The sequence below is a fragment of the Varroa jacobsoni genome, unplaced genomic scaffold (assembly GCF_002532875.2).
Source record: "Varroa jacobsoni isolate VJ856 unplaced genomic scaffold, vjacob_1.0 scaffold_242, whole genome shotgun sequence".
Classification (NCBI taxonomy): domain Eukaryota; kingdom Metazoa; phylum Arthropoda; class Arachnida; order Mesostigmata; family Varroidae; genus Varroa; species Varroa jacobsoni.
In genome coordinates this window covers 383055-394234 of record NW_019213144.1, presented here as the reverse complement: position 1 = coordinate 394234, position 11180 = coordinate 383055, and the positions used below count along the sequence as shown (strand labels likewise).

The following is an 11180-nucleotide window of genomic DNA, read 5'->3' as shown; positions in this document are numbered from 1 at the left end:
ATGTAGATCCATCGTCAATAGGTAGTCATTATTCTTTAGAAGCACATATTTCAAAATAGCTTTTTATTGCATGGATTTTTAGGCCTCTTTTAGGTGTAGTTCTCACCAAAATCGCCGGTAGCACAGCTCAGCAGTTGGTGAGTGATCGGATTGTAGGAAAGACATTGCAGCGAATCTGTATGGGAATACTTGAGTATCCCTTCTAGTTGGGGGGTCCAGATAATTACCATCTTGTCAGCGCCGCCAGACGCAAATCTAAAGTAGTATGCAAAAAAAACGGATGTGTTAAGTCGAACACAAATATGACGAAAGATGTGTATGGCAATTCAATGTAACGCAACGTAATGGACCCATGCATTTGCTCTCTAAGGCGAAGAAAAACTTATCTAAACGAAGTATTTTCTGTAGCGTCACCCACCGTTGACCATCCGAGGCATATGACAGACAGTAGACGAGATCTTTATGGCCTTTAAGTGCATCGATGAGTTGCCCAGAATCGGTATTGTAGACCAGAATCTTGCTGCCCGCTGCGACAAGGAGCTTAGCTCCGTCAGGCTCAAAACATACATCATAGATCACCTGGAAAAGGCATTTCTCAAGGCAGCAATAGTCCGTGTAACATACGATCTCATCAATATTACATACCATTGCCTTCTTTTCCCATAATAATTGAATTATTCAAACAATGTTCCTACTATGTCATGCATAACAGCGCATCAACGACTATGACCCGTTTCACCACAAAAAAATAGATCATGTAACGATCATGGATATTTACGACTCCGTAATCAAAAATTCTTAAACAGAGCTCTTACGCTAGGTGTGCATGATGTACACATGTGCATGGTCCACATGGTCAATAATTAGCGACCATCATTTAGGCTGCAAACACAACGTTATATTACTATCCACTAGTGATGTTTGCTTGCTAACAATCGGGTCAATGGGTTTTTCATTTAGTCCTGCTTAAGGTCGGGTGACTGAACAATGAATGTTAGCGAAACATCGGCCGATGGCTGAACAGAATCCAGTGGAGTACTAATTTTAATCGTGCCAGTAAAACTAGAGTTGCGTGTTACCGTTAAGCTTTTGTGGATAGAATATATTAATGTCTCAAAACTAAAATACCTGTTCGTTGCTCTCAGTGTCTCTTACATTATCCTGCCACAAAACGCTTGTGCGCATCCTAGCTGGTACAGAGCTTTCTCAGTACTGCAGTAAATACTTAAGGTTCGTGAAACTCACGATTCAATTTTGGCTTCAATCTTAGAAAATATTTTTCCCAAATAGTCTAATATGCATCTCAGCTTGTTCATGCAGGGTTATAACTTGAAATAGTTCGATTTATTCAAGACCTATGACGCAGAAATCTGAATGGATTAACCCGTTCAAACGTATAAACATCAGCGCTTTGTTGTGGAAACATACGCCGTTGCTATGGGAGCCCTAACCAGGTGTACTCGGGTGCTATTTGCACGCGCACAGAAAGGAAAGAGAAACCAAAACTCTTAATTCTTAAACTTGATTCTAAGTTTGAGTAAAGGAAATATGCAAAATCGTCGAATTTGGTTAATGTTCGTGACGGAAAAGAACAAATGGGAGTGAATGGCTCTATTAAGAAATTGGTTACACTAAATGTAAATGATGAAATAACTACATTTTATTTTTTTCAAACAATTGGATGCAGCTTGCTTGCAGTTTATGGCTAGATGTTTCATGATGGATTGCTTAATTTAACTGGCGTTCTATAAGCGCTTTCTTGATTCATGCATTCCATTTATAGATACCTCATCAAACACAAAAACAGCAATGTTCAGTGTAATACTCACTGACATCTAAATCAGAAAAAAAAGTACCTTCGTCATTCATACCATAGAAGTTTTACCTACCAATAAACATGTGAATGTTTTTTGGCAATTACTTTTCTTAAATCCAATGAGGGAAAGTCTATTGGCACTAGAACACATCTTAGGACTAAGCTAGGAGTTTCATTTCTAATAGAGGTGAGAGGGTTAACAAAAACAATTTACAAGGTATATCCATATAAATGAAAATATAGATGACAGACTATGACTGATAATCACTGACTATCATAAAAATCGCGTTCCCTCGAACAGACATTTTACGAAGCAGCATAACATTTCGCGGCCTAACGCATATGTCTAAAACCACACGAAGTTTTTGCGTGCTTTGTCTTTTTTGCAGCAAAGACGCAAACATAGTGGTGGCCGTATATCGTTGCGTCAGATTTAAATGTCATGAATTAGAGGTCCCTTGGATAAAATAAATTCCCTATAACTCGTCCGATTCTAGATTGGTTTATTGTTGCATTATGGTGTGTTATTTTTTTGGCGAATCTTTGGCCCAAAATGTCCCAGAACTTTCACCTCTGGAATTCTGCTTTCCAGCGACCCCACTCTGAATTGCATTCTTGAATGTAATATTATTTTCACATATACGGAAAAACCACAATCTTCATTACAGCTTATTGACTGACTGCCGCCGACACGTCGACACGCAATGACCGAGTGGCGTGTGTGTAATATTTTTGTTTAGCTGCCACCACCTCACATGAGCTCCCTCCCTCATCGGAGCGCTCGGAGAGTACTCGTCATTTTTCCTTTCAATTATTGTTTCGAATTATTATTCGTGAAACTCCGTTAATCTTAGGTAAGCATGGGGACCGCGGTTAACGCCGTGTTTCTAATAACTGGTGGCTATGCTCTGCGATTAGCTTTAATGTGGTCAGAATTCCGGGGTAGAATCGCAGATCGTGTCGAACTCAGCACACCGATGAATTCGTGGAAGAGAGTTGTTGAAGGATACTTTTTGGAGAAGCATGGAATCAATCCATATTCAGGTTAGCAGTATAGATTTTGAAACAAAGTGTGTATACCTTTTGAGACAACACCCGCCGTGGTTAGGCACCTGGTCATTAATTTTTGCGTTGTTTGTGAAGACGTATACAATTTTTGGGTATAAAAACAAAACGTCAGCTACCAGAGTTTAAATACTACGGCTCGAAATAAAAGCGTATATTTACTCGAATTATTACGATCAATTATAATTTACAAAAGACTATAATTAAAAATTATAATTTAAAAAATATAAAAAATACAGAAATGGTTTATAAAACTATAATATTACGAATCCTTACTTACATTATTATACGATATTACGAATGGTGACTGTATGTTCATAATTTCTTAATTCATTCATTTACATTTTTAAAACCGAAGTACTAGGTATATTTTGGAAAATGCACCCAAGGCTTTGTAAGTCCCACTGCTCCAATAATGAGGTAATTTAAGGTGTAGCATGCTATCTTGATAACACTAACACTTTTTCGATGTGCCCAAAGGTGCAATATTATTCTTTTACATAAAAATTGTATACCCTAAAGCACTATTCGTTTGTTGGAAGCAGCAGCAGTATCATTCGTAGTGCTTTAGAGTGCTTAAGAGTTTTTCTTCGATAAATTAAGTTTTCTCTCTCAGTGCATTTTCCTACTTTTTAAGAGACATACCCATACAGTTTTATTATTGCAGTGAAAGTTTAGGATAATCTCATTTAGATTTTATAGCAACATCCTAACTTGTTAGATATTTGATATTTGTTATTACTTTGTGCACAAAGGTGATACGTCAATTTCTATGGAGCATCTGTTAATGCAGTTGCTTAGCCAACTACGTTTTCATCTGATGCTCAATCTATGGCAAAGGCTTTACTTCCTCAGAGTTGTACTTACATCAAATATATTAATGCCTCACGATTTTTCAGACCTACAATATGAAAAACTTTCGTGAACTGTTTATTCATTTGGTAGAGTGACAGAGATAATTTAAACTTATTTACAAAACTTTGTTTCGGGTTTCTCGATTTCTAGGTGATATTCTTCATGAGCCATATCTGTCGCTTCGATTCTATTCGCTTCTGCTGACGTTCCTTCGAAGTAACGGTCTTGTGCATCTCTTCATTGTAGTTGACCTGCTGACTGGCCTCATTCTTTACGCAGCGTCAAAGAAATGCGTCCAGATCCTGTTACATCAGGATCGCAGCCTGTCGAAGGCACAATCCTCAAGAAAACTCGTTCTGACGATAGCAACAGCCCGACAAATTCCCACCCTCGTACTCACTGTCTACTGTTTATCGCCGTTCAATATTCTGTCATGTGTGTCACAGAATACGTCGATATTTGACAATCTATTGCATACTCTTAGCCTACTCGCTATGGTGTACGGCGCTTGGCCGCTAAGTACGGTAACTTTGGCATTGCTCACGTCTCGCTGTCTTCACACAGTTATTCTTGTCGTGCCAGCGGTACTGTTCATTCGACATCGGACCCCGTGTATTCTATTCCTGTCAGCGTACACAGCAATTTTAGCCCAGTTGATGAGTTTTAATAGCGATTCGCATATCTCTGCATATTACTTTCAGCTCGCCGTCACTGATTTGACGCCGAACGTCGGCTTATTTTGGTACTTTTTCACGGAACTGTTCGATCATTTTCGATGGTTTTTCCTGTGTGTGTTCCACCTTAACGTATTTATCTATGTGGCTCCACTGGCAATTAAGCTGCGCAAAGATCCACTGTTGTTGTACTGGACACTCATTGTCACGGTGTCCGTGTTCAAACCGTATCCAAGTCTTGCCGATTTTGCGTTTTACTCTTCGTTACTTCCCATCTTTCGACATCTATTCGACCTGATGCGTCAGGTCATTGTAGTGTTCACAGCCATCGCACTCTGTCTCGTCCTGACACCAATCATGTGGCAACAGTGGATTTTCGCCTATTCAGGAAACGCCAACTTTTACTTCGCCATGACGCTATTGTACAACGTCGCACAAGTGTTTCTGCTCACCGATCTACTGGTATCGGATATGAAGCGTAAATTCTATCTTCAGCACGGTGACGCAAAGGAGTTTGAAGCCAAAAAACTTAAACTTACCCTTGAGTAGCGATCGAAGAGTGAGAGCAGTTCGTTGCAGACGAACAAGAGAGACAAATAGAGCTTGACACCTAGAGAGGCTCCCTAAATGAAGACAAGTGCAGCCACAGCAGAATACCCTCTGCTGATAACTGTTAATAATATAATTATAGTGAAATTTTTAACCTTTTTTCTCGAAGCAGATTCAGCGAGAAAAATTTTCTAGAGCAATGTTGAGTATGAACTGTCAATACGGTTTGATAAATCATGCTCATAAATACAATAAATATATAGTTAAGTCATAGAGTGAAAATGTTTATGAAAGGTAACTGAAAGCAAAAATATAGCGTACAAGTAGAAGAAAACAAAGAAACATAACGACGAGACTTACAGCATGTAAATATGTACAGACTTTCTACGATGAAGTTAATGCGGTGTGCTGAATAAAAACGAAATGCGGCACCTCTGATAAAGGTGCCTTCGATAACAAGATGAATAATGTAGTATGACTTTTGAGAATCACCCAATTGTAGTTAGATTCAAATTTCAGTTGTAAAACTTTTTTTTAATTAGTATTTGGCGCTTAGAGTATTTTTTAAAGACAGTTTGAGTTACTGGAAATAACGTCTCGCACAGGCTGGAGAAATGATGTACTTTTTAAAGTAGAACCTGCCAAATCGAGTATTCTGTCTATACCGATTCTTTCTATATGAATAGTTGATATTGCATATAATATCAGGGTAGCTGAATTTGCGTTGTAAATGCCTACTCCCAAAAATATTTTTAAATATTAAATAAGTTAGTAAAAAACTTGCTTTTTACTTATATTTTCAAAAAATGTGAGTCCTACACAAATCGTTTTCGTGGTTAGTTGTTAATACCAAATTTGTATAGCTTATCATGTTATTCAATCACTGACTTTGGTTTAGTTTGTAAAAAAACTGGTTTCATGTTCGACAGTCATGTAGAATTTTATGAGCTATTCTAACTGAAATATACTTCAAATAATTATGATTATATTTATGTTGTCAGTTTTCTGTAGTAAATTCATACGGGATCTTAACTTTAATTTCGTTTGTTTTATAGTTATCTATACGAATCTTAATACCAGTGGATAGAACCCAAAAATGGTCACATCCTTTATAGTCACTTAATTTGTGTTTCATAAAATTGAGGAAAGCGAAGCCTTAAGCCGAACTTCAGAAATCACAAACTTGACGAATAGATCTTTGCGATACTAGTTAGGCTATTCCTGCGCCATTAGGAACATTAAACAGTAAATAACATTGGAGTTTCTATATTGGCGGCTACGATGCATTCTAGGACCAAAAGACCACGGACCAAAAACTTATACCGAAAGGCTTATTAGTCAAGCTCCACTCCTTTTAATTGCATCTTAAATTAAATATACTGTCAAACGACTTATAGCAAAATGATTCTAATAGGATTTCGACTTCAAGCAGTATGTTCAAACTTTTGAACAATGAGTTTTCAGCCAAAAGTTTGTCTCTATTTGAATAACTCATTAAGTTCTTTTATTCTTTTAAAAACCAGCTCCAAAGTCATGAATATATATAGAAATGCAATCCTCAGAAATCTTAAATGGAATATTTTCGAAAACTAATTAAAACGGAATATTATATAGTGACATCCTTCTCGCATGTCTTTATCGCATTAGACTATTAGGTTTTCGACGTTATTTAATGCTGATGACAACAATACGATGATTCTGTACAACGTATACAATGAAAATAGTTTATTTCGGCTTTATTTAGACCTGCATCATATGGGTTACCCTATGCTTCTTACACTGTACAGTCACTCATCATAATTCAACAAAACTTGTATTAAATCTGTCATATTATAGGATCTGCTTTAGCATTAAAGCCAAGTATTTCAAACAGTAAAGTATGCTATTGCTCTGTATTTCCGTATTTAAATAGATCACAGTCACTATATCTTTGCTCTTCCTTGTTTACGGTGTGCCAGAGAACTTTTTTGAAGTCCTAGTGGACGCTTGTCGACAATTCAGAGCGATTGTAGCACCTTGTCGCTGCAGTGCTTGAGAATGAACCGTGTTAGGCACTGGGGCCGCCAGTTTCCTGAATAGCGGATAGTGTCAGAACTGTTTCCTGGAAAGAAGACGACCTGCGGGTAGCTATCGGGCGAATATCGGATGTCCTCAAATCGGCTTCCTTCAGCGTCTACAGTTCGAAATGAGATCGGCGCGGCTTTGAAAAAGTGCGCCACTCTGTGAAAGTTTGCAGCGACACTTTTACAGAAACCACACCAGTTCGTATAGAAGAAAATGACCGTGTCTCGAAAAGCCGACTCCGCTGGCACGATGTGTTGTCCGCTCTTTGACCTGCTGGATCCGGTCAATGATCCAACCACCTCTTCGCTAGGTGGAACGAACTTCTCTGGCTGATCGTGGAATAGATCATGTCGTACAACAGACATCGATTTTTGAAGTTTTTCTCGTAACTTTACGGCATAGCGAGCTACAAAAAATTCGATGCCACGCACGGTGAACTGCGACTGAGGCAGAAGATATTTGATGTCATCCTCAGCATCATAAATGATGGCCGGCGCTTCCAGCGGATACAGTTGGTCATAGAGCGCGCCATCGAGCGTGAGGAATTTGAATAAGTGCTCTTTTCCACAACCAAGACCCCAGAGAAGGCCCTTTGGATGTTTGGCACCGTCTGGCTGTGTTCGATGAGTTTGGCAGATCCGCTTAATTTCTAAGTGTCGCAGATAGAGGCTCTCAAGCCGCTGGCACGTTATGGAAACTGGTATAGCCCAGTTGCTCATGAATGAAATATCGACCGGTGATTTAGTATTGCACTTCATTGATGTCGAGGTACACTCAAAGGGATATGGCATTCGTTTGCAATTGATAGAACGATCCTCAGATCCAACCAGAAGCGACAATAGAACTTGTTTCGAATGTGCCTCATAAGTATCTTGGCACGAGTAGAATTGGAGCGCCATCATATGCAGGTTGAGATTTAAACTCGAGTTTGGATGAGTTCTCACCACGATGAAAGCTTTAGTGCTATTCACGAGTTTAGAGATTTGATTGCTTTTGTAGCCTGAGTTCATCAGGTAGCCAGTTGGCTCATGAAACTTTGCGTAGACCCATTTTGAAACTGACGCTACAGTTGGGTTATTACTCTCATCGTAGGTAAGCGTTTCGTTCCACAGGTGAAGCCGCACCGTATCACCGCCTCCTTTAGCAAGCACCGCAAAACCGACTCGCTGACGAGGATCTTTCCTCAACGATTCGAGCGCTAAACTATAGCCGAATCGGTAGTACATTTGAGGAACTGTGACAACAGCAAAATGCCTCGACCTCATCGTGTACCACTCGTAATCTGATGATACAACCGTTATTGGATTAATGACGTTATGAAGAAACGTGATGAAGTAATCTTTGGCCAGTGCTGAGTAGATAGGATATTGTATACTGCCCTGACCTCTTACATACACACTTACTGAGGGGTAGAATTTAAACTGGTAGTACTTGAAGCAAGCTGAATTTTGCCAGCAGTTAATTGCCACGAAACGGACATCTTGAAATTCCTTGGCAACTTCGTCGAGAACTTGGAGGCTTTCGCGACTGGTCGCATCCCACGGAGCATAATACAGTGTCACGGTGATTTCATGTTTCAAGAACTCATCGTATACGGTACTTAGTTCACCGTCATAGACATCCAGATACGACACATTTGTCAATAGTGGATGTCCTGGAGGTGCCTCCCTCGTAAGACGCCGAAGTCCACCAGCAGTGATAAACTGGTTAACTACAGCTCCGGCGAGACAGCTAACCGCTAAAAGAATCTCAATCCGTTTTACTCTGGTGGCCATAGTTGCTTGAGTGTCCACTTCGGTGACGTCTTCCCAGTTGTCTTCGTCGTCGTCTTTTGATACTCCTTCACCGTTCTGGTTTTGTCTATCGTCCACTCCAGATTCAAAAACGTCCTGGTTTACAAAGGGATCACTTGATGACGAGCTGTCGTTTAGTATCGGGTCAAGGTCTTCTGAGGAGCTTTCTACTGGGGGCTGGCTTTCGTCTTCTCCTCCGCCTTGCTCCATGGTCGATCACACGTCATCCATCGAGGATCCTAAAACACCAAAAATAAGAAAATCATAACATTCATAACATCAGATTTAGTTTCAATAGTACTTTATATTCTCACATTTTATGGAACTTTTTTCGTTGACTTAAATCAGGTTCGAAACACATTAGCAAAATCCAACGCGATAACTCTATTGCCATGGCTATTTATGCTGCAGCTAATACTTCGTGTTGTTTGAAATAAGGAAATCACACCTTTAACATAATAAATCATTATCAAAATATTGCTTGTTTAGATTGTCTGGATTCAGTGGAGCTTGGCGTTCAAAGCGCTGGATCGGAATTTACCTGAATTGGACTTACTTAGCTTTACAAAATTAGAACTTATGCACTAAGTTTTCATATGGAGTTTACCCGAATAAATCTTAATATTTAGCTATTACTGATAATAATAATAGTAATATTAATTATTATTGTTACTATTTTGCAGCTGTCAAGGTGGAACTGTAACCCCCTCAGTTGCGATTTGAGATGGAAAATAAATTTACCTTTACCGCTTGACATAAATTCATACATACCCGTGTGAAAATATATTAAAACTGCGGCTTTGGCTAGTTCAAATAATGTAGAAGTCTCTTAAATAAAGTTAATAAATAAATAAGCTATTGCAGTTTGAGATTACATGAATATTGATTTCCTCTGCTCTAAAGCTATCACGCTTCAGTCAGCCACAGCCTTTTTGGTGGTCAGGTGAAAATATGGAGATATCCGAAGGGAAACACATGTCGACAGGAGCTAGAAGCGTCTGTGCTACGTGTACAAACAACGGAACGTTCCATTTGTCTATGACAGGATCGCCGATCGAATTCGATGGTCAAATACGTACAGTTCAAATAACTTGCATCTATTCGCCGTCGGATACACTCCTGTACCCTTGCAAACACAATACGCGCTAGTTTTCTACGGTACAACAGATATTAGCCTAAATAGTAAGCTTGTGTATTGGTTTATACGATTCAGCCCTACGCTATATAATTAGAAAGATAGATAAACAGATAATACCATTATTATAAACACTCTGCCTAAGTAGGAGAAGGAGCGTTTGAAAATAACTTTTTCTATTGGCAGGGACTGACCTGTGTTTCGAATCGCGCCATACGATAAATATATAATTTGTATCAAATAGTAGAAAACGGAAAACATATAAAAGTTCGGAATTCGGGTAGTGAGAGGGTTGTCCATTACAACTCGCTAACAATGGAAAAATAAAACAACACCGAATTCACTGAAAATGTGCTTTTTTTGTATAGTAAAAATTTTGGAATCACTGTACGAAGCTAAAGGTTTCTCAGGTAACAAAGCCACTTACCTCCTACTGTACTGCCGATCGTCCCTGTATGGCGCCACTTCACTATATACCACACTCACAAAACGAAGATCTTCCCTATCATTATCCACGCACGTTACGTAACTCGGCTGTGATAACTGCTAAGATTAGTACACAAATGATCTTTTTACGCGCATGTAGCTAATATTACCTGTTTGATTATCGTATCACAGGATTTTGGTTGCTGTTCATTAAAACATGACCGTGTGTGCGTCTTTCTTCGAAGAATTTTATAGGGAAATAAGTACTTGTTGTTAACGATCGATGAATGAGGCGATTAGCAAAAGACAACCGAGAAAACGAACGATACGAAAATGCAAAAAACAAACAGAGCACAGATTAAAAAAAATAACTGTTGTTTTCTGTTTATGGTTTTTTCGTCGTTCGTTATATTGTTTTTTTACTATATTTCTTCATTCATTATCTGCCTCTCCTGACGTTTGGTGGTGATTCTATTTACGATAGGCTCGTGGCGGCAGCGTCTAGTAGCGACTCGAGCACTTACACTCGTCTTCGGCATTGTCCTACAGCGCAGAATACCGCTCGACTCGTATGTGACGTTTCCTTCGTGTCTGACGCCCGTTGCGCTGTTCGGCTTCGTCCGATTCCTTCGTCGAATAGCAGTGATAGAAGCTATGATGCCGACCGCAGGCAACAGGCATTCGAATCATACAATAAGTGTCGTCGGCACTAGAGCGCTCGATGGAGGCGCCAGCGACAGCCATGGCCGTCGTCTGCTATGAGCCGCTCCATTGTTGGCGCGAACGAATTCGTGGAGGGTGTT

At 39.4% G+C, this 11180-nt stretch overlaps 3 protein-coding genes across 5 annotated transcripts in view; 1 reads left to right on the top strand and 2 right to left on the bottom strand.

Annotated features, from left to right (window-relative positions):
• The window catches only part of Oseg1 (intraflagellar transport protein Oseg1), a 5054-nt gene extending 4158 nt beyond the window's left edge, over positions 1–896 (bottom strand). Inside the window, exons 1-2 of the mRNA XM_022856025.2 lie at positions 419–896; positions 107–255 (exon numbers count right to left, since the gene is read on the bottom strand). Of these exons, the coding sequence (XP_022711760.1) occupies positions 107–255; positions 419–648 (379 nt within the window). The 5' untranslated portion in view covers positions 649–896. The remainder of the gene's footprint in view (positions 1–106; positions 256–418) is intronic.
• A 1664-nt stretch (positions 897–2560) lies between these two features.
• On the top strand, positions 2561–5947 carry PIG-U (phosphatidylinositol glycan anchor biosynthesis class U). The gene is made up of 2 exons (XM_022856074.2): positions 2561–2860; positions 3887–5947. Exons 1-2 carry the CDS (start codon positions 2677–2679, stop codon positions 4957–4959), a joined length of 1257 nt encoding a protein of 418 aa, XP_022711809.1. The 5' UTR covers positions 2561–2676; the 3' UTR covers positions 4960–5947.
• A 705-nt stretch (positions 5948–6652) lies between these two features.
• LOC111273993 (thioredoxin domain-containing protein 11) lies at positions 6653–11045 on the bottom strand. 3 transcript variants are annotated; one of them, XM_022856060.2, is made up of 3 exons: positions 10902–11045; positions 10379–10494; positions 6653–9055 (listed from the first exon to the last, which is right to left on the bottom strand). In XM_022856060.2, the coding sequence occupies exon 3, from the start codon at positions 9024–9026 to the stop codon at positions 6957–6959; it is 2070 nt and encodes a 689-aa protein (XP_022711795.1). In that variant the 5' UTR covers positions 9027–9055; positions 10379–10494; positions 10902–11045; the 3' UTR covers positions 6653–6956. The 3 variants fall into 3 exon arrangements, with proteins under 3 accessions (XP_022711795.1, XP_022711797.1, XP_022711798.1); XM_022856062.2 differs by lacking the exons at positions 10379–10494; positions 10902–11045 and adding an exon at positions 9692–9710; XM_022856063.2 differs by lacking the exons at positions 10379–10494; positions 10902–11045 and adding an exon at positions 9588–9605.
• Between the last annotated feature and the right edge of the window lie 135 nt (positions 11046–11180).